Source organism: Molothrus ater, chromosome Z, assembly GCF_012460135.2.
Source record: "Molothrus ater isolate BHLD 08-10-18 breed brown headed cowbird chromosome Z, BPBGC_Mater_1.1, whole genome shotgun sequence".
Classification (NCBI taxonomy): domain Eukaryota; kingdom Metazoa; phylum Chordata; class Aves; order Passeriformes; family Icteridae; genus Molothrus; species Molothrus ater.
The window spans coordinates 13,460,192-13,483,153 of record NC_050511.2 but is presented as its reverse complement, the minus strand read 5'-3'; the positions used below and the strand labels follow the sequence as shown (position 1 = coordinate 13,483,153).

Below are 22,962 nucleotides of genomic sequence, written 5' to 3'. Positions count from 1 at the left end.
GTGACTTCTTCTCCAGGTTTATGTGCTTCTTTCAATGCGGAGTTGAAATGTGAATAAAAAAATTAATTCAGTTATAGTGAACAAAAAAAGAAGTATGGTCTTTGGTATATAGAAAATACCCAATGCATGGAATGGAAGGCAATTTAGTGGCTTAAATGCAATGTGAATGAGAGGTGTGAATGGTTGGCAAGGCAAGCCAGAGGGCAGGATACGTGGTCAAGGTAGGTGGAGTTGAGACTCCTACTTTGTATTCCTATAAGGTCTGGATGTGGGAAGAAGAACTGAGGAGAACAAACGGATTTATTTACAAGATGTGGAAAACACCAACTGGTTTTTAAAATTTTAAAAGTTTAGTAGTAATAAAATGGTTATAAAACTAGTAATATAATTAGAGTAATGAAAATTTGAACAATCAAGATTAGGACAATACGAGACAATAAAAACCAAAGAGTTATGGACAGTCCAGTTCCCTGTTTCTGGGCAAAATAAGCCCGAGAAAGGACACTTGTTAACAGAGGATTAACCCTTAAAAGCAATAGCCTATTGCATATTCATACACCTTATACATGAAGCATAAATTCCATTCAAACACAGGATTCTGTCTGGTCATCGTCAACTTCTTCCCCTTAATCCTGACGGCGTCTTCAGCGCTGAGCGAGGCGGGAATAAGTTAGTTTCTTCTGATAATGGAGCAATAAATTCTCTTTCTCTGAAAGGTTTAGGTGTCCTGTGGCTGCTATCTGGTGCGAGTACCTCATTCCTTTCTTTAAAAAAAAAAATATCCCACATACATAGTTTCTATTTTAACTACAAAACTACATTTACCATACCATTAAAATGTTAATACAGCACTACTAATCAATACAACATAATACATATAGTAAATATCTACTAGAGCCATATAATATGCACTTTTCACACAAGGTTATTGCAAATAGAGATTTCGGAGGTCCGTTTTTATGGAAGGCTGCCACTCCTGACCAGCAGCCCCGTACGCGCCGCCATCTCCTCGCTCCGCAGCGCTCCGCAGGGCCCGCTCTCCCCCGGGCAGGGCCCGTGGGCCGGCCCGGCCTCCCCCGAGAGCCGCAATGGTTCGTCCTTGGGCAGGGCGGGCGGGCGGGAGGTGCGCCGTTCGCTTCCGGGTTCGGGTGCGGGCGGGCGCTCTGTGGTTGCTCCTCCCCACCAGTGCTCTGGCCCGGCGCGCGCGGGTGCTATGCGCAGGCTCGGCCCTTGCCTCAAGATGGCGGCGGTGGCGGATAAACAGAAGCACGAGCACGGGCGGGTGAAGATCGGGCACTACATCCTGGGGGATACGCTGGGTGTCGGCACCTTCGGCAAAGTCAAGGGTGAGCGGGGCCGCGGGGCCATCGGCGGCCCTTCAGCGAGCGCCGCTCGGAGCGGGGCTTGCAGGGGCTGAACCGCCGGGGTGGGACTTGCGGTCCCGCTGCGGGAGGCAGCGGCTGGGGCAGAAACAGCTTCCTCGTCTGTGCTTGCGGAAATAACCGCTGGGAGCTAAGTGCTGCCTCTGTTCAGAACAACACCGGGCATCTAACGAAAGCAGGGAGCCTAAATCCTTGAAGCTTCGTATATTGCATTTTGATGCTCAAGTACGCACTCTCGATGCCCTTGTAAGGAAGGCAAGATTTCTCTCTCTACAGAGAAATAAGTTTAAAAAGATGGGTCTGAGATTGTTGGATTAGTTGGCAACTGATGTGCAGATACGGAAGAACTTAATGTTTAATCTGCTTAACCAGTGGTTGGCAAAGTTTGTTTCTTTCAGCTCATATTTAAAAATTTTCCACTCTTAGGGCTATGGATGCCATACGGCTTGTTTGAAGGCTATTAAAAATAAGGTAGAATTTAAACTTCCCCATAGTGCCATGCACAGCAGATGGCAGGACTGTGCATTAGTTTACACTGTTCCTGCCACGTTCTTTGTGAGAACTTCAAATATTGGGGCTAACAAATCAAAAACATCCTTTCTCAAATGAGTAGAGCTAGGCTTAGGCTGTATTCTTCATAAGAGTTGTGCGGGGTTTTTTTTGGGGGGGAGCGGGGGGGGCTTGGGTTTTTTTTTTAAGAGGGTTTTTTTTGCTTTTTTTTTTTTGTTAACTTAATAGGTGCATAAAAAACTCAGCTTTTATTCTTCAGTGTAGATAACCCATTGTATTTGCTCTGCACAAGCTCTTTTAGGTACTGACATATCCTGAAAAAAATTAATAATGTATAGTAAATAAGATGATATTTTGCTCTAGGAAGTCAGTAAAAAAATATTTGGAAAGCACAGCCCTTCGAGTCTCTTTTTCAAGAGAAACTTATAAAAGGAGCAGCCCCAGCCATTTGGGAGCAGAGACAAATCCCCCTAGCCCCATCTGGCAGCTGGGGTACCATTTTTTTCTATACTGAAATGAATACTTCCTTGAGTAGAGGAAAAAAAAAAGTAATGTAGCAGAGAAGCATTAGGTTCTATTTCCTCATGGAAGGACTGCCTGCTTGAGGGGAGGGGTCAGAGCTGTGTTTGGTCTGTGGTTTTTATCCAGCACACTGAAGAAGACTAGGATTGACATACCATCAATGTTCTAGTATGATCCTCAGTTTAGGAGAGCACTGTTGCAGTACTGCTTTTCTTGTCTCCATTTAATGTGCTGTTGTCTTGCTTCAGCTGTGCTTAATAAAGAACATTTTATCTATGATGCACTGATTTTCCTCTTGACCACACATTTTCTTCATTTAATACTGGATCTGCAATTGTTTTTCTGTTTTCATAATTTCCTTCTCTGTTGATAGGGTTTCATCAATTGACACAAGGTGAAAAACGTGTTCACTTCTTAAAATTCAATTAGGATATACCTTGAGCTCATGTAATGTAGGGCAATGTAGGCAAATGGCTAAGTGAATGTTTTATTCTAACAGTGGTGGCAGCCTGAAAAAATCGGACTGGAAGATCAGTGCTTTATTTGGTAATTGTGAAAGGTCTCCTGCTGTCGCTTTCAGATGAATTCATGCTGCTGGTTGCTGTCACTGGTGTGATTCTGTCACTTTATCATTTTCACCTGGCTGTGCCACTCTGAATGAATTGGTTTACCTGATTGTGCCTCAGATGAGCAGTTGCAAAAATGCTGTTCCTAGCCATCATGTAGACAAAGCTAAAATGCCACTAAAGTGGAAAGCTGAGGTGGCAGAATACTGAATATAAACCAATTGTATGAGACACATTCATATTCAGACTTCACTAGGATTCAGTGTAAATTCATCTATTTCTATTTCCATATATTTTTTTAGCACTGCCAATGTTTTCTGCTGAAACTAGATGCAAACTTATTTCCAGATACTTTTTTTTTAAAGTTATCTTTGATAAAAGGAAGGGTACTCGGGCTTCCAGTGGTCCTTACTGAGACTATAAGGGATGTTATTTAAGGCTCTAAATACACAATAGTTGTTCCAGCTCTCTATATCTAGAGTACCAACACTGTTCTGTATAGATTGCAAACCAAGTGGTCTGGGTCAAGGCAGCAATGAGACATCTGGAAATGAGCAGTGCAAATCAGTATGGTATCTAATGTTGTGCAGCAAGATGGCTTTGCACAGCACAAACTATTGTTGTTTAGGGTTTTTTCCCATGTTAGTGAAAATATTTGTATAGCTCATACTTTTTAAAACTTCCCTCTGAGCTTTGGATTGGCTTTTTGGCCTGCTGCAAATAGTTTCATGAAGTACAACATAGCCTTCGGATTACTTTTTTCTCTAAAAACTTAATGACTGATACCTGTATTTCATAAGTATGTTGTATTTGGTCTGCATGGCCTCAAAATAAGTTTTTTTCCAATTGAAGAACTGTTGAACAAGATACAGACTCTTCCTCCTGGACTTCTACAGTTAATAAGTCACTGCTGTTTTGAGACTCTGTCACTGTCGTGAAAATCTTGATGCTATGCAAAGCCATAGTGAAGTTTGAAGGCAATTAGTATTGTCAGAAAAAAAAAAATAGGAATATATTAGATCTGTTAATTTAATTTTTTTTTTGCAGAAATTATCTTGAAAGATTGATAGCCAGTTGAGGATTAGGGTACATTCCCTTTTATAGGTAAAACTTCCATCAAGTGGTAATGCAAAATAGATTTCAGGAAGGTAACACTGTCTGCTTATGTTTCTACGTGATGTTATCATCTGGGGTGACGCTTTCACTTCTATCCTAATGTTGAATTCAAAAGTGTCAGCAGTCTGTTACCAGTTGGTATCTGCTGTTTTACCGGTAACAGATACCTTGAACTGTATCCAGGAAAAGCTACATGTATCTTAAAAGGCTAGATTTGTTATAATTTCAAATTGAATGAAAGTAAGCCAAACGTTTCTGAAGAAAATAGAGATTGAATTTGAAATGTCTTAAGCAAGAGAATAGGCTTTTTGGGATCTTTCTGCACCAGCACTGAACCACAGTATGTTTTCATTACAATAATTTATTCAGAGCTGGTAGAGTTGAAGAAGCAGAAAATCTTGTTTTCTCCCAGTCAGTGAATAAAATTAAGGCTTGAGGCTCGCAGCCTTGAAGGCTGTGACAGCTAGAATTGGTTTGTCCACTGCAAATGTTACTGTTTAATTACTTTGAAAGAAAATTGTTTTGAAAAGCTCTTTTCTTATTTGCCTTGCATATTGAGCATACACTGTAGCTAATGAATTACTCTCTAATGTTTTTCTGAGTGCTAATGGAATTCCAGTCTAAGGTAGACTGAAAAGTCAGAAATGAAACAAAGCAGCTTAAAACGGAGATTTTATAACCCAGTGCATATCAGAACTGTGTATTTATGTCCTAAGCTATAGACTTGGTCAAATATGTATGCTACTTACTGTAATAAACACCATCTTAACTGTACTTTGTACAGCAAAAGAAGATGCAGATTCATGTGTTTGACCAAAAGATTTTTGCTTGGTTTCTAAGAAGTTGTTTCTTACTAACAAAAACTAATGTTACATTTTAACTTACTGATTCAAGTTGTGGGGGTTTTTTGGTGTTTTTTTTTTTGTTTGTTTGCTTGCTTTGTTTGTTTTTTGTTTTTTGTTTTTTTAAATAATCCTGGTGTACATCAGTTCCCATTATAGATGGGTAAAGACTTTACAATTAGAGTAGTTGGTTTTCTAATTTTTACAATTTTTTATGATGATTCTTTACTCCTGAGGGTGATATAATTTGTTTCATTCCTTTAAACTGCAATCACATTTGAAGAAAATAAAGGGAATGTAACTGCTTTGATTGTAAGTCTTGTTCAAAGCAAATAATTCTCATACATTTCTAGGCACTCACCTGCCACTGCTTTGTGGTCTCTCTAGAACTTGCTATAGATTCCAGCTTTGTCCTGCATTCCTCAGTAATGCAAATACGCCTGCCCAGCACTTTGTTTATTGTGGCCCTTCTGAATTAGGGGATGTCTTTTCATCCTAATCAGAGCTCTTTTGTTTTTCCATGTGCTAAACGTATCTCAGTGCAGCATTGTGATGGTTCTGGGTCTTGGGTAATCCACTGTTTAGTTCCCTACAGGAATTCAGACTGCTTAATTTTATAGGTGGCTGTCTTGTAAGAAATAGCATGCAGATGCTTATCATTATCTTCTGCCTCTGCTAAGAACTTCTCACTTGCATTGGTTTTTAGCTTGATATAGAGGCAGAAGGCAGCAGGAAAGAATATTGTGCTGGAATGGGACTTACAGATCAATGGGTGTTTGTTTATTCTATCCAAATTATCTGTTGAACACAGAAAGATTTTTGTGGATCACTGCTGTTTAATCACAGCTTCCCATGGATATATAAAAATAAATCTTGAAGCCCAGGGCTTATTTAAATTCTCAAGTGAGGCTAGTAGGCACCCAAATGAGTGAGTATTGTGTTCAGCACACTTCTGTTACAAATGTTTATTTGTGTGGACAAGGATGAGCCATGCATGTGTCTGGAGAATCTGGCTTATCTTTGGAAGGTAGAAGTCAGGGTGGCAAATAAATGGTGATGTTATAATCACTGCATGTGGCAGCCATGCAGACAGGGAAGCCTTCTAGTAAAAGAGATACGTAGCTTCTCAGTGTTCCATCTGTGATTGTGTTTTGGGTTTAAGAAAAATATTCTCATGGATTTTGCTGTATCTACTCCCAATAGCACTTGCAAAGTTAAGGACTTTAAGAGAGGTAACTAACTGTGAAATAGTTTATACTTTTAGTTTCTCTATTTAAAGAACAGTGAAACCATCCTTAGTTTCTTTTCCACTTCTAGGAATGCATTAGGTTGCATGTTTTTCATCGTTTGTCCTTGTTTCTGTTCTATTTTTGTGCATTTCTTGTCACATTTGCCACTTACTTAAATAGAATAAAGCTCTGGTGTTAAGTGCACGGAATGTGGAGCTGTCAGACTGCTCCAAGGACAGATACATTTTTATAAGTAAACTGATCAGGTACTTACACTGGTGATTCAGAGCAATTGCTGAAGCAGGCTTCTTGAGGGAGTGATAGGAGTGATCCTTGCAGATGAAGTAGAGGAGGTACAGGAAAACATGTTTGAATGGGTTGCCAAGCAAGCCAAAAGCTTGGAGTGACTTACACAGTGAGTGGAAATGCTCTCTCTAATTAGCAAGGATGGCAGGGTTTGGGGATATGCTTTGCCTTTTTTTTTTTTTTTTAAACCAATATTGCAAAAAATGTTATGCTGCAAGACTTCTGCTGGTTAGGATTAAGGAATTTCTTACATGTATACGTCTTGTAATGATAGAATTGTGGAAGAAATTGGAGTAGGGCTGAAGAAATTCCATATCATCTGGTTTGCAACCTTCCCAAGGATAATGGGGAACTGTGGAATGCTAGTGTCTTAACTTGGCTACGTTCAAAAAGGAGAAACAAAGTCTTAGCTGAGCAATTGAAAACCTTGACTAAATATTTCCTTGTTTCTTGCAGTTGGAAAACATGAGCTAACTGGGCATAAGGTTGCTGTGAAGATCCTGAATCGACAGAAGATTCGCAGCCTTGATGTTGTAGGCAAAATCCGCAGGGAGATCCAGAACCTCAAACTCTTCAGGCATCCTCATATAATTAAGCTGTAAGTTTTGCTTACTGTAATCAAGCTTACTTAGACAGTAATCTCTTTTTGCTCTCACTGATCTGAAATACATTTAAAGGGCAATACTACAAACAGTAGTATTACTTGTTATTATAAGAATACTTATCTTGTCAGAAAAGTAACCAGCTTCAAAGTATGCAACTGTGCCCTCTGTAATGTGTTTTTACAAAGCTGGGTTTTACTGCAGGCTGGAGAGTTTCCATTAGATCTTTGTTTCAACATTCTTTGGACACGTGTATGAGTAATGTCACGACAGATATTTCTGGTAGCAGTCATCTCTGAGTTTAGTGGCTACTTCAGCTTTTTTTTCTGTTTATGCTTGATTTTTTTTTTCTCCTGCTTGGAAAATGAGTTACTAAGAACAAGAGTGTAAAGGTCATTTCTATAGCAAGTTTATTGTATCTTTTCAAAGTGTTTTTAGTGATGTGCTGCTCATTGATACGTTTTTTCAGTGTAGGTGGGGCTCTGCAAGATTTTTCTGAATTAAGGATGTAGAGTTTGATAAATCTGATTGCTATTTCAGAAATCTTCAGTGTAGTGGCTACCCTTTGTCTAAATGTGGTATTTAAAACATGCCTGATTACATCTGTTAGTTGATCAATAGTTCATCAGTGGATTTCAGAGTAAAACTGTGTCCCAGAGTAGACACCCTCGTGTCTCGTCTGTGGTAATAAATTATAAGTAACATTGATTTTCTTTGACTCTAATTTCCTGTTAAAATATTCTGCACTTTCAGAGTGTGGGTGACTTCCACTTTCTTAGTCATGATGTGGGTGGTTGTTTTTTTGGTGGAATTTTGTCTACAGACCCCACTGCCACTGGCAGATGCCACGTTTCTGCACTCCCTTTAATTGAGCAACAGCTGTTACACTGAAGCTAAATTACACTGTGTAAGGTCAACTCACCCACTTCTTCAGTGAGCTAGTTTTCAGAAGGCTGTTGAGCTGATTTGTCAGCAAAATTGCTAGTGCTTTCAGTTAATCTGTGAATGGGTCCAAAGGGCATACCCATAACCAGAATAGAATAGGAAGTGTCAGTGCACCAAGTGACATACCCAGGGGGAAGAGGAATGTGTGCTCGTACACATTCCTACATATAAACTGAAGACAGTTTAGCAGATTTGAGATGACAGTTTCTTTCTCAAGGAATCACAGGGAAAATTTTTTCTTTTGCATATGGAATGCTGTAAAGAGAATAAATGAAACAATTTTTAGGTAAGGATATTAGAAAAAATAAAAATCTCTTAAATTTTGATTTTGTCCTTAAACTTGTTATTTCAAAGCTTCAAAGTTGTGGTTTTAGAATATAATTGAAGTAGAATGATAAAAATATAACAACCAGAGATCAATACTCTTAACAGTCATCATTATTAAGGGGAATTTTTTCCCAGTCTTGAAGTACATTTTTCATTTATGGCAAATGAATTTTTTTGCATGTTAATGTTGAAAAGTGTGTATTTTTGCAATACTAGCCAAGTCCTTTTGAAGTCCCTTTTCACTGCATCAAGCTGTTGATGAGGCATCACTGTCTTACACAGTCTTATAGTCTTAAAGAAATCACTTGTCCCTCTGAAAGAGCAAGGACTGATATTCCTAATAGGGATTACAAATTTTCTGCTTGTTTTTGCAATGATGGCATCACACAGTGAAAGGAGGGTAAAAAGCTTCTGAGAAATATTGTCATTCCAGTAGCTGTAGATTGATTGTAACTATTTTAAAGTATATTTTTTATCTGATTATTTGTATGGCTTCGGTTTTAACTAAATGTAACTAGTGTTTTACTGAGTGTGTAGACTAATAGATACCTTCTCTTATCAGGTACCAGGTCATCAGTACACCCACTGACATTTTCATGGTGATGGAATATGTTTCAGGAGGAGAACTGTTTGATTATATCTGTAAAAATGGAAGGGTAAGAAGTAGTCCAGCTCTGCAAATCACTGACTTGCATTCTGTTATTGCATTTGCAATGTTCCTGTGTCACTCTACACTGAAGGGACAGACGTCGGGGTATCTTTTGGGTATCTATGTCAGAATGATACAATAAAAAGTTTTCTCAAAAGAATATTATGATTAGTGTAGCACGAGATTTATGATTAGAGTAGCACAGGATTTCTATGAGCAGAATGAATATACTATAATTTATAAGTAGTGTAGTACAAAATTTTTACACAACCTTACTTGGGATATCTATTCACCTAGACCCTCTGTACATCTGGTCAAATCTTAATGCATATTTTGCGGTATTCATATAACAGTCACAGTCTAGCCTTGAAAGTCCTAGGGATGAACTCAAGTTCAGAGGAAGCAGAGGGTGCTGAAAGTGTCTGTGGCCACTGAGAAGTCACAGGTTTCATTCCCATTTAGGACTCATAACTGGTGTTAAAGACATCAAACTCTGGCTTCTGTAGCAGTTCCATATGCCATGACAGTCATCCATGGCTCTGTGCCTGAGAACTAAAGGCTGGTAATGCAGCAGATAATCAGCCCTGCACCCAGGAATCTTGAGGCTGGTAGGGAGGGGAAGAAGAAAACTGGTTTATTTGCTTCACAGGACCTTCAGGACCTAATAATGAGGCAGAGGGCATGAACACATGACTTGCATGGTCACAGAGTGGCTGCTTGCCTCACTAAGTGGCGTTAATTAAGCTAACCGCATTATCATGGGCTGGGAGCAAGGGATATTGGTTACACCTTGTTAAATGTGGGTGTGTTTTCTTGTATTCCGTTTCAATTTTGCTGCTATCAATTAAAATATATTTTATGACTGTGGCTTTTTTTTTTTTTTGAAAGTACAAATGGTTATATGTTAACACATTTAAAATCTTCATGTGTGACTTTGTCATAGCATTCTTCCTTTCTACTAATCTGTTAATTTACAGTGGCTGGGAATAAACCAGATGAATATGTACCCAATTGGAGGAGCTGAAAACTGTTTCTTTATATATCCCATTATTAGAAAGCTACCATTGTCCCCTTATTACTGTCTTCTACTATTAGAACAGCTTGTGTGAAAGATCTGAAGTCCCTTTTTACAGACTAGATATATAGGATACTAGAGTTGCTGGGACAAACTGATATGGATTATAGGTCTTTGTAGGAAATACCCACCTAAGTCTGCTGCTTGGGACTAGCTGCTGAGAGCATAAATAGCATCTGAAGTTAATAATTTCTGTACTGCATTTCAGCAGCTTTTGCCAGCTTAAATCTTGCACTGTGCTTAAATATCAAACTGATAATTCCAGTTATACAAAGCTAAATGTTTCAGTGCTAATGTTTCTATTTAGTGAGCATGTAACATCTGTCAAACCCAATTTCAAAAGTGTCAATAAGAACTTCCAGTGACTTTCTGAGTAAGTGGGCATGTTTTGTTTGAGTCAATGTAGAGCTGTGGTACAAACAAACATGGTATAAGATATGAAGCTGCTTGCTACTAGTTCTGATAATCTATAAGAGTATCTATGAAGCTATGTAAAGTATCAAATGATAAGTATAATTTAGAGTTATATATAGTTATACATAGTTCAGGTCATGGAAAGTTTCCTCTGGCTAGTAAAAATGAAAAACAAGTTAACTTCCACTGTCTCTTAATTATTTAAAATCTTTGTCTGTTTTAGCTTGATGAGAAGGAAAGTAGACGTCTGTTTCAGCAAATCCTTTCTGGTGTGGATTACTGTCACAGGCACATGGTAGTGCATAGAGATCTGAAGCCTGAAAATGTGCTTCTTGATGCACACATGAATGCTAAGATAGCTGACTTTGGTAAGTATTGCTTTTTTTTCTATCTGATTGCATTTCTGGTGTTAGATCTTGTTAATAATGATAGGAAATGTTAAACAAAGTATGTATAGTTTAATATCTGTGTGGTGCGATACAACAGAGGAACATAAAGAAAATAGATGTAAAGCAAAATAATGTTCTTGCACATTTATTGAACTTGTTTTCCTTTCAAGCTTTCTTGCTTTCTCTTGAGGTATTTTCTGTGATTGGCTGAAATTGTGGACTGATTAGTTTGGTTTCACTTAATATTTTCTCTGAAATGCTAAGTGAACTTAGTTTCTGACCTTTCTTCTTCAAAACTCACTCCTTTTCTGTTTCACCATCTGTAAAATGTAGATGCTTAGTTCTCCTGGAAGAACAGTGGAGGGGTAATTCACCTTCAAGAAGCCACAGTGTTATAGAAAAATACACTAGTCTTCCTGATTTGTTATGCCAGCTGTTCATGTCACAGCTGCAGAGAAGCCTTGAAGCTAGGTCTTGGAACCATCTGAGTCAGGAAACCTCACCTGACTACTCACATATAAGCGTAGTAAGGTATCCATACTAATGTGTCATGACAGATCTCTGTAGACATAGTGGATAAGACCTGCTTATGTAAGTCTCATGTGAAAGGTGTTAGGTAATGCTGAGTATGCAAAGTATATTTTAAAAGTATGGGATTCAACTGTGTGGGCCCTGGGAATCATATTGGTTTCTCATGTGAAGAAATTATTTTGGTGAAATGGCTCACATGATAAAGAAATGGAGTACAGTAACTTACAAAAACATCTTCCTGTAACTTAGCATCAGCAAAACTGTAGCACTCATTTATTCATGAGCGGTGTAATAAACAAGAGCTTAATAAAAGCTTTTGTATGTTAGAATATGAAAGCTAGCCAAGCTGTACTCTTTCCCCTCCACATTCCCTGCTGACCCATAAAAGGGCATAATTCCTTCTTGAAGATTGAGTTCTTTGGTTTATGGTAGTCTTGATCATGCAGCCTCACTGAGGAAACTAGAAGAAATTTTCTACAGTTAGATTAGACTATACTGAGTGCTGGTGAATGCAGGTGGCCTGGTTCTAAAGCACATTTCTGTTGCTTACAGAGTATCTGAAAAGCAAACTACTAAACTGCAGTGATGCAGGAACTAGGTGCATAATGTAGGGGTGTAAATTGTAGTAAATTCATGTTTACTCTTCAGTAAAGTTTACTCCTCATGTTTACTTTCTTCTGAGTAACCTCTAACAGAATTTTCAGGAATTCTGTGGTAGCATTTCCCACTTTGGCATTTTAGAAGCAAATGGGAATTTTAGTACTTTCTTGTTAATGACCAAAATCCTATCTTGCTATACTGCTTCATCTCCCTTTTAGCAACTTTTTTCTCTGTCATGCCTGTGTCATCCAAATTTAACTGTTCTAGACTAGGAATGAATATGTTCTCAAATATCTCTAGGCTGTGGGCAGTAATGGATTGATGTTACTCAGATTTTTGGTAAAATACATGGAGGATTATGTGGCATGCTCATATAAAAATTCCATAATTCCAAACAATGCTATTTCTTAACTAAATCTGTTAGTTTTCTAATTTGAATCACTAGTGGTTTGTTATAGGTGGTATATGCAGTGTGAAATAATTTTGCTCCCTCAATTTTTAGTAGTTACTCTTATACACTTTCAGGTCTATCAAATATGATGTCAGATGGAGAATTTTTAAGAACAAGCTGTGGTTCCCCTAACTATGCTGCACCAGAAGTAATTTCTGGAAGGTAGTTTCTTTTATATTGGATACATGTATGCATGTACTTCAGTCATGTTGCTGCTTCATTTTAAAGGGTACAAAAGTAGTTCCATTGACAAGCTTTATGCTGAGAAACTGAGGGCTGTTAGTGGTATTGATAATTTTTAAAATATTTAAAGCTTCTGTGAACTAGCATTGAATAGTTCCTGGAAGGTAATGTCTAAATGCCCTAAATGCATTGTGTACACTCTGCCTGAATTGCTGTAAAAATCTCATGTACAGCTCAGATCTTGGAAGCTGAGGTGCAGAGTTACAGGCAGAGTCTGCTGTGAAGTTGAGTATCAGTGAAATACATGCTGCAGAGTAGATACTCATATTTTGGAGGTAACTTCCCTTTTTGTAAACCATGATTGTCAAATCTGCTTTCAGCTACCTACCCTAATATTGCCTGTTGTTGATTGGAGGCCAGATGTCTCTTTTACTCTGGCAGGGGCACAGAATATGTGACATGTTCAGCTATATGGACTTGTCTTAAACTTTTCAGCCACGATTTGGGGGATAACTGACTTTGCACAGATTCTTCTAAAACATTGATAGCAATATATAACATGGGCTTTCTTAGTAGCTTTCTTTCAATTTGCAATTGTGCAAAATTTTACTATGAATTATTGTTACACATTAGAGAGGAAAAAGTGTACTTGTGCCCTCTTATATATTAGAAAGGGAAGAGTACTGAAGTTCAAGGGAGGCACAGAATAGAACTGAAATGGTATAGTGCTTGCAAAATCAGTTGTCCTGAGTTCACATGCTTTTAATTACTGTGAGACAATGGAAAAATGACAGAAAACATATTTAAATATATTAAACACAAATCACTAATAATTATTTTTTTCACAGGTTATATGCAGGTCCAGAAGTAGATATTTGGAGCAGTGGGGTTATTCTCTATGCTTTGTTATGCGGAACACTTCCATTTGATGATGATCATGTGCCAACCCTTTTTAAGAAGATATGTGATGGTATCTTTTATACCCCTCAGTACCTGAATCCATCTGTAATTAGTCTTTTGAAGCACATGCTGCAAGTGGATCCAATGAAAAGAGCAACAATCAGAGACATTAGGTAAAACACTTGCTAATGTCTGATCACAAGATGCTGGAATTACAGTAGCACAAATATGCAGAACAAAGAAGTTATTCATAGAGCTTGTCCATGTTTTCTAGACTGACATGAAAAATTCAGGTTGTGATGGCTTGGTTTTAGCTCTGATAGTGTTGATCTGCAGTAGACAATTAAGTATCTATTGGCGATCGTAGTAAAACAAATTATACTATATATGGAAATTCTGAGACACTTTAGGTTTAAGACTGCCATAGTAAAGCTGTTTACTTGCATAATGGTTTGCAAAAATTCCAGTATGTAGACTTCTCTGGGGGAAGTAAATTGTCTTTGCTGTTAGGAACTAGTGCTCTCTACTGTAAATGTCTCTTTAATCTGATGACTACTGCTTTTATTCATATTTCTTCAGGGTCTGAAAAGTTATTTGTTAAGACTGTGAATATGCCACACGTAAGGCAACAATTTCTAGCTTCAAAGCACTGGCATGAATTTGTGTATGAATGGTAATTACTTCACCAAGTACTGATAAGTTAAAGTTTGTAGGTAGAGAGAGGCATCACGGGCTCCAGATTCCAAGAGATAATTCTGTAGCAGTTGATTGTGTTGACAAATGTACACTGGATCAAATTTAAAAAAAGGTAGCTGGGACAAATGTACTTTGTGCAGCAGCCTAATTTTCTTTGCAACAAGCTCTAAGGAAAGAATGCTATACTACCATAGTGAAAAAGCTGCTCCTTTTAGGGTTGGAAGTTAGGAAATGAGCAACCTCAGTTGTGTTAAATAAATAGTGTGTGGTAAAGAAGTGGTGTGAAAATGACATTAAAAAACGTTGGTTACAGAGCATGGCTGGAATTTGAATCCGAAACAGCTCTGTCCTATTACCCATGTGACATGTCACCTCACAGTTTAAAGGACAAACTGAGTTTATTTGAATACCTTAATTCTTCTAGGATGGTATGTATGTGCATGCAAGGGGAAAGGCCTGATGCCATGAACAGTAACAGTATTCCTCTGGGTTCAGTCATCCCAGCTATGGCTGAGCCTATGGCTGTTGTGATATGGGAAAATATTCTTCTGCTTCCAAATCAACTGTTTTTCTGATTAAACTATATTTTGCTCAGCACATTCATGCTGAGGCACAGTGTTCTCAGGGTCACACTGAGTGAAGCTTAGTTCACTGTGCTGGTTTGGACTGGAATAGAGTTGAATTTTTTCACAGTAACTGTGTTTTGAATTTGTACTGAAAATAGTCTTGGTAACAGGTGGATGTTGTAGTTACTGCTGAGCAGGGCTTGCACAGAGATTTATCCGATCTCTTCCATGTTCCATTTTTTGCTGTACATGTTAAAGATTTAGGGGATTTTTTGCAATTTGCTGTGCTATGTAGTGCTTAGTGACTTTTTGGGGGGAGGTTGGTTTTTTTTGTTTGTTTGTTTTTTTGTTTTGTTTTTTGTTTTTGTTTTTAGTTTGGGTTTTTTTGTTGGTGTGGGTGGGTTTTTTTTTTTGTTTTTTTTTGTTTTTTTTTTTTATTAGAACATTGGCCTTGAGCTTAATCTGGTATTTGGGCTCTGTACTGAAGCTGTGACTGTCCTTTGAGTACCATCTCAGGGAGACAATTAACAATTACATATCTTTGTCCAATTTTTTTTTGTTTTTGTGGAGCAAATATAGAATGGCACCTTCACTACATTATTCTGTGATGTTTTCTCCCTCATTGCCATAATTTCAGTATCTTGAACATCTTTGGGCAGTCAAAATATTTCTACTGGTATTTCTTAGGAGCATAATTTAGACTTTTGGAAGATTTACAAGCTATTTTGGAACATCTCCCAGGCCTCACAGCAATGTGCTTATGTGTGATAAGGCACGTGGGAGAAAATGTGCAGGTAGGACATGATAGAAATGGCATTTTATCATAAAGTGATAGAATGTTTGAAAGAATGATGCTGTTGCAAGGAGGCCTGGCTAATTAACACTGTGCTGGGACATGGCCTGCTCCTGTTGAACACTGCTCAATACTAATCAGCACCCTCAAGGAGAAGATGGGATTTTTGCATCTGAAAACATATCAACAGACACTTTGGCTAAGACAGAAACCCAGCTTTCAACTATATCACTTGCTCCTATAACTAAAAGTAAACAACCAAAGAAAAAGTAATCTTGTTTGGTCAGGAATGAAGAAGCTTCTAGGAGGGAACAGGAGAGGGAAGCAGAAGGATCAGCTCTTTGTGCAGCAAAACAGTCACAAGAACAGGAGGAGGAAGGTACTGAAATTATAAATGAGAAAGTAACCACCTGATTCCTATCACTAAGCAATTTGTGAGATAACAAAAACATTTTTCTCAGTTTCCTGCAAAATGTCTAGTAAAATCTTGTGCAGGCAGTGCTTATTTTATGTACTGTTTTATTGTCTGTGCTACAAGGGTCTTGGACTGGCAACCATTATTCTTTCTTCCAGCAGAGACTAAAATTTATTTTATATTTTAAAGGAATTTCCTGTTAAAGATATTTTCTTTACTTATGTATACTCAGATTCTTTTATTTTTAAATTTAGGGAACATGAATGGTTTAAGCAGGATCTTCCAAAATACTTGTTTCCTGAAGATCCATCATATAGCTCTACCATGATTGATGATGAAGCCTTAAAAGAAGTGTGTGAGAAGTTTGAGTGCACGGAAGAGGAAGTGCTAAGTTGTCTGTACAGCCGAAATCATCAGGACCCTCTGGCTGTTGCTTATCACCTCATTATAGATAACAGAAGAATAATGAACGAGGCCAAAGACTTCTACTTGGCCACAAGTCCACCAGATTCTTTTCTGGATGATCACCACCTGTCTCGCCCTCACCCTGAACGAGTGCCATTTTTAGTAGCTGAAGCACCACGTCCTCGCCACACCCTTGATGAGCTGAATCCGCAGAAGTCAAAGCACCAAGGTGTAAGGCGGGCTAAATGGCACTTGGGGATACGGAGTCAGAGTCGACCAAATGATATCATGGCTGAAGTTTGTAGAGCAATTAAACAGCTGGATTATGAATGGAAGGTAACAAAATAAAGGACCTTTACAGTAAACAACAATACATATTGGTTTGAGCTGTGTAGTTACAAAGCCCAGACATCTGAAACTGTTTTCATATTCTGGCATTAATCTCATGTGCCTGTGCTGTTGGTGTTTGCTGTGTCAGAAGGGTGTTGGGGGGAGAATGTACATGCTGACAGGGAAAAAAAAAAAGCTAACATTTTCTCATGGGGATGCAGGAATATATTTCTCTTGGCTAAAAAAAACCCCAATAACCCTCATGTCCAACAGATAATGAAGTCTGAAATCACTTGAAAAATACTAGTGAGTTGAAAGGACAAAAACAGTATGCAGTGATTTTCAAGCAGTTCTGGTTAACTGACTCAAATCTCTTTCATACTAGGTTGTAAATCCATACTATCTGCGTGTTCGGAGGAAGAATCCAGTAACAAGTGCATATTCCAAAATGAGTCTCCAGTTGTACCAGGTGGACAGCAGAACATACTTACTGGACTTCCGTAGTATTGATGGTATGTGAAGAGTTACTTAAGTTAATTGAGTTCTAGATGAAATCATTTTACTTGCAAACATGTCTTCATTTACTTATTTAGAAGTGAAGTAAGTGTTGCCCTTTTTTTATTTTAAATCAATCTAACCTGTATTAGTGTTTCCTTATTCCTTCCTGGACTAGTGTCCCTGTGATAGGTGCTTAGCTGCTGCATCTCATTTGCTTTTTTGCTATATCAGCTCCTGAGGAGCTCTATTTTTTGTCTGCATCAGAACTAATACCAGTAGTGCAAAAGGGGACAGGATTTTTGGAGGAGAGGCAACTTAAGCTGCCTTTGGAGCCTCACTCCAAATTTAAACATTAATTTAGATCTGAAGTAAGCATGTGAACAGTGTTTTCCAGTGAAGATAAGCATGACATCTAGGCATTTAAATTTGACTTGGACTGTACCTCATTGTACTGGGTCTGACTGAGATAGAGTTAATTTTCTTCCTAGCAGCCTACGTGGTGCTGTTTTGGATCTGTGACTAAAACAGTATTGAAAACACACTGCTGCTGAGTGTTGCTCAGGAGCACTGGCATAGTATCCAGCCTTTCTTTTTCCACACTACTGTGTTGAGAGGGGAGCAACAGCTCTGCAGAGCTGAGCCATATTGAACAAAGGGATGTTCAATGCCGTATTATGTTATGCCTAGCAAAGAAAGGGCTTTTGGGGAAGGTAACCTTGAGACTGGTTGGGCATTAGCCTGCTTGGAGATAGTGAGAGGTTGCCTTTGCATCACTTTTCCCCCCCACACCTTACTTAAAACTGTTTATTTCTACCTGTGAGTTTTCTCACTTTTGCCCGTCCAGTTTTCTTCCCCTTTGCTCTGAGAGATCAGCTGCAAGGCAAAATTAACCCACCAGTTCTACTAGTAGCTAAAATTTGAGGTAGGAATTTTGTGCTCGAAGGAACTAAAATCTTGAAAGCATATAGTTCAACCTGTACAAAAATATATTTTATGGAGTGACAGTAAAACAGTATACAAAGCCTGGTTAGATTAAGTGAGCATAGGCGCTAAAAGAGACTGAACACTTGTTTATGGGCATAGTAGATAACGGAAAATTACCTACAGCCACTGGTGTAAATGACATACCTAGGAAAACATTGCATGGAAAAAAGGATTTTTTTTTTTGACTGCTTAGAGCCGTGCAGCTCTGGGAGGGCAGCCTGCTACAATCTTGGTTTCCACTTTTGAGGAAATACAACAAATCTGTGCCCTTGGGTTGTATCTCTTCCAGTAGTTAAACTCATCTGACATTCCTTCTCTCTGCCATAGTTAACAGTTCTTTGTTCTCTTAACAATTTGTAAATTTAAGTAGCTTTGTGTAAACAAGAGGTATTGCCTTTTCACCAATTTCTCCTGAAATAATTTTTCAGGAGCGAGCTTAGAGCCAAGTTAATGTTCAGTATTTAAAATAAGAATAGAGATGCTTCATCAGAACACTACTATTAAAATGAAACTATTTTCTCTTCATACTGAAGGTAAAGATCAGTTGCTGCAGCCTAAATATACATTCTATGGTAAAAAACTTTCAAAAGAAAAGAATAAATGAGTGCAGATGCTAACTAGTAAAATGTTGTAATGAATTATCATAAAATACAAATAATAACAATATCTAAATACCCAAAAGAAAACAAAAATAGAATAAAGTAGATTGTAGAAAACATCTACAAACTGCTATTGAACTTAATCTTATGATACTGACCTATTTTTGTTTTGAGTAACCTAAATTGAACAGTTGGCTGCTGAAATCAGTTTATGAAAAATACAATTAGTATCTAGTTCGAATCTAAACTAGATGTAAATAGTTCTGAAGTATGGTTCAGAGCACAGAAAGAATTAGAAAGAACATTTGCTGTTGTGCTACTATGTATACAAGCTTTTCTTTTGTATCAAATGCTGTTTGCAAAAGCTGTTCAGTTATTAATCAAGATTTTAAAAGACAAGATTTTGAAGTGTGAGAAGGGAAGATATTTGCTCTTCCTAGAACTGAATTTTTTTTTTAACCAAATTTTCCTCTTCTCTTCCCTTGTTCCCAGATGAAATTGCTGAAGCAAAGTCTGGGACTGCAACTCCACAGAGATCAGGTTCTGTGAGCAACTATAAATCTTGTCAAAAAGATTCAGATGCTGATGCTCAAGGAAAATCTGCGGATGCATCCCTTACCTCATCAGTCAACTCTTCGCTTGACTCTTCTACAGCTGACGTAACTCCAAGACCAGGGAGTCATACAATTGAGTTTTTTGAGATGTGTGCAAATCTTATTAAAATACTTGCACAGTAATTTTGAAGATGGGCTTATTTCTTTTAGAGCAATAAGCATGCCTAAATCATAGTCAGATGCTTCCAATTATAATCAAGTGAAATCAACTAAGGCGCTGAAAAAGCTAGCCACAGAATGCAACTTGCACGGGGATAAAAATTATTATGGGCAGTTAACATGTATTATTTTGAAGCTGGAGTGAATTCTGATTGCCTGCTGTCCAATAGCATAACACAGGTACAGGAAATAACATGCTCTTTGGGTTGTGTTTGTAACATTTTACCTGGAGTGCAAAATAGGCTGCCTATAACATTTAAGCTAGATGGACCTCCTTGTTTTTTTATCTAGTTATACATATATCTGATGCACTGTAAGTTAACGTACATGTACTAGTTCAGTGATCTTAGTATGATTTCTTGGTCACCCTCTACAGTTGTGACTCAGAACTATCAGCATCTCCTAACAGATGTTAATGTGTTTAAACTGCTATGTTTCTTCCCCCTTATTTGACAAAAAATAATAAAGAATGCTATGATGTGTTACAATGTACTACTTCTAACAAAAAGTGTTATTAAATGCATCCAAATCTGGCCAGTTGGAAATGTGTAGCTGCTCTGTAATGAATTGAGGGTGAAAACTCTGTGGACAGTGAGTAGAATGATTGAGTCCATAACAGTGGCAGGAAACTGAATGCTGAGAAGATGTGGCATCCCATGGACTAAACCAAAATGTTGCTTTGTGGAGAACCTGTCAGGGAGCTCCTCCTTGTCTGTACATCTTATCTTAGTGTGGTAGAAGCACAGCAGCTCCCCACTGCAACTGCAGACCAAGAATCCTTTTCCTTAGAAACATGTTCCTGTAGTTAAGAGCAGAGCCTGAGGGCTGTTTCATGCTATTCCAGAATCTGAAATTTACAGGTTTTTAACATATATATTCATACTTTATTACAGCTGGTTATCACCTTAACTTATATACTATATAGTATTCAGTCTGAAGTGAAAACCACATACACAGGTTTCTAATATTTCCCAGGCAACCTCTGTAGGAAACTCAGCTATTTAACTGAATCAAACAGTCTAACTTTTCAGTTGAACATTGAAAACTCATCATGACAACTTGAGTGCTAGAGTTTTTAATTGTAGATTGCAATTACCCATAATAAAAGTCATTCTGCATTTGTGGTTTTTGCAGCATTTCAGGAAAAAACCTGAACTTTGTATGTTAAAATCACAGGTAGTACTTGCATGAATATCTTTAGTCTCTTTAAATTGGATATAATTAGCTATGGTTCCATTTTCATCTAGCACTTAGACATAAGCAGTCATAAAATACTTAGGTTTGCATTCAAGACCTAATGCTTGCTTCAAAATAATATTCATGACCTACATAGTTTCAAAGGTTGCTCCCCCAGGAAGAGACTGGAACTTCCAGGCATTACTGAGCAGTGAAACCTGGACTCTTCACATGGATGGAAATTCTTGCCAATGGCTGAGATTTTATCCATGGGAAACTGCTAGCTACAGATGTAGGATCAGTTAAATCCTGGCCAGCTGGCTGCAGCTCAGAAATTTGCATGCACAGAATCTGAAGAAACATAAGGCTGTTTTGAAGCCCCTGAACTGTTTTAACTGTATTTTGAACTGGTTGATAGTGAGGTCTGTCTCAGAGGTGGGTCCAAGTTTACAACTTCCTTTTTTTTATCCTCATGTGTCACAGATGGTCCCTGTAGGGACATTGGCTGTATCACTGTGCTTTAAAATGGAAGATTTTCCAAAGTGGAAGTTAGTATCAGAAGTTGAGCCCCAAAACTTTAGGATGCTGGTGTGAGGGACCAGTTGCAAATCCTACAAAGAAGTCTGTCTTTAGTCTTGTACGAATTGGTACTGATGTACTGAATAAATCAATGTGTTCATTTTTGTTACCCTTTATTTTGGAATTAAGTATTGCACTTGTATAAACACTACAAACGCACAGGTTTTTAAATTGTAGCAATTCCTCATCTGGAATTGGTTTGGGATCACTTGCATGTATTGAACTATTTATAAATGTTATCTGCTCCTTGTAATACTGACAACACATGCAAGGTGTAAAGATGCAAAATAGTTCTTAATTTTATATACCTTTTCAGCCCTCTTTTGTTTTAAGACAACCCTGGTTTGTCTTTAGTTTTGGTATCAGGAAGTTAAAGCAAGTTTCTGGCAGAAGTGTACAATATATGTAGTTGTAAATAAAAGTCCATTTTTATGGTAGATCAATTTTGATGGCCAAAGGTTTTCTGATGGAATTGAGATTTTTATAGGGAGGGGGAGGGGTAGAAAGGGGCACTAACAACCCAGTTGAACCCAGTTGCCTGTTGTGTGACTTTCCTATGCTTTGTAGATCTTGCTGTTGAAATTGCTTTCTTCACATGTTCCTACTGATCTTGCAGGCCTTTAGGATTGCACTAGAAGCTGCCAATAGGCTGTGAAATGAAACTTCACTGAGAGAGCTGCCAGAGTTGTAAGGCAGCTTATGCAGATACACAAACTGGTAAAGTGTATTACTCTGTATTCCCAAGCTTACTCCTGTTGGAGTACAATGAGTTACCTTGTCTTTGTATTGTAATTTCTTCAGTAACATGGATGAACCTGGGCTGTCCATGTGCAATATAAATCACTAGGTAATGGATAAAAATTCATCTTGGTGGTGCAATATGAAGAAAGAAAATCCTTTCATGTTTGTCTTGATATGAGTGTTTAATACAAACTTCGAGCTAAATTTTATTTTACCAGTTGATTACCATTGTAAGATACGAAGTCCTGTTCTTTAACAAAGATGTGCCTACTTCCTGTTAATTTCTTTTGACAAAGCTGAATGGCTAAAATGCTTGTTTCTAACTGTATAACTTTTTAACCTTTCAAAACTAAAAACTAAGTAAACATAAAATACTGAACCATCTTGTTTGAAACTGTGTGTTTGCTGTTTTCTAGTGTTATATGTAGGTGGACAAGAACTGTTATGCTCGTTTTAAAAGCAACAGCTACTACAATTATAGAAAAAGCAGCAACGTGACAAAATGACAGCAGATTTCCCAGCTGGCCAGGCCGGTGTACCAGCTGTGCCTGCCTGATCCGACTGACCCTTTCCCCCTCGATCTTGTAAACTCTTGCGGCAGAAAAGGAATTCGAGATGGAACAAACTCTGATCGCGTCTTCTGTGCCCCTGTAGTGATGCGCCTCCTCTCGCATCTTCACTCAGCCTTTCCCTCGCACCACGGATGGGGCTTTTCCCTCGCTATTGGTCCCTGCAAGGAGGGACCAGTTTTAAACACTGCCGCCCTGCAGTTCTAAACCCTGTCTTCTCTCTTTTTTAGGGTTTTTAGTTGGTTTATGTGTTTGTTTTTTTTGGGGGGGGCGAGGGGTTGAGGTTTTTTGTTTGTTTG

The 22,962-nt window shown here is 38.1% G+C and overlaps 1 protein-coding gene across 1 annotated transcript; it reads left to right on the top strand.

Annotated features, from left to right (window-relative positions):
- The first annotated feature begins 959 nt into the window (after window positions 1-959).
- Window positions 960-22,473, top strand: PRKAA1 (protein kinase AMP-activated catalytic subunit alpha 1). The gene is given in 10 exon segments (XM_036403417.2): window positions 960-1,055; window positions 1,058-1,346; window positions 6,930-7,071; window positions 8,910-9,003; window positions 10,709-10,853; window positions 12,531-12,618; window positions 13,488-13,712; window positions 16,264-16,750; window positions 17,130-17,256; window positions 19,318-22,473. Coding segments are annotated over 10 exon segments (1,938 nt in total). The 3' UTR covers window positions 19,563-22,473.
- Window positions 22,474-22,962: the final 489 nt, after the last annotated feature.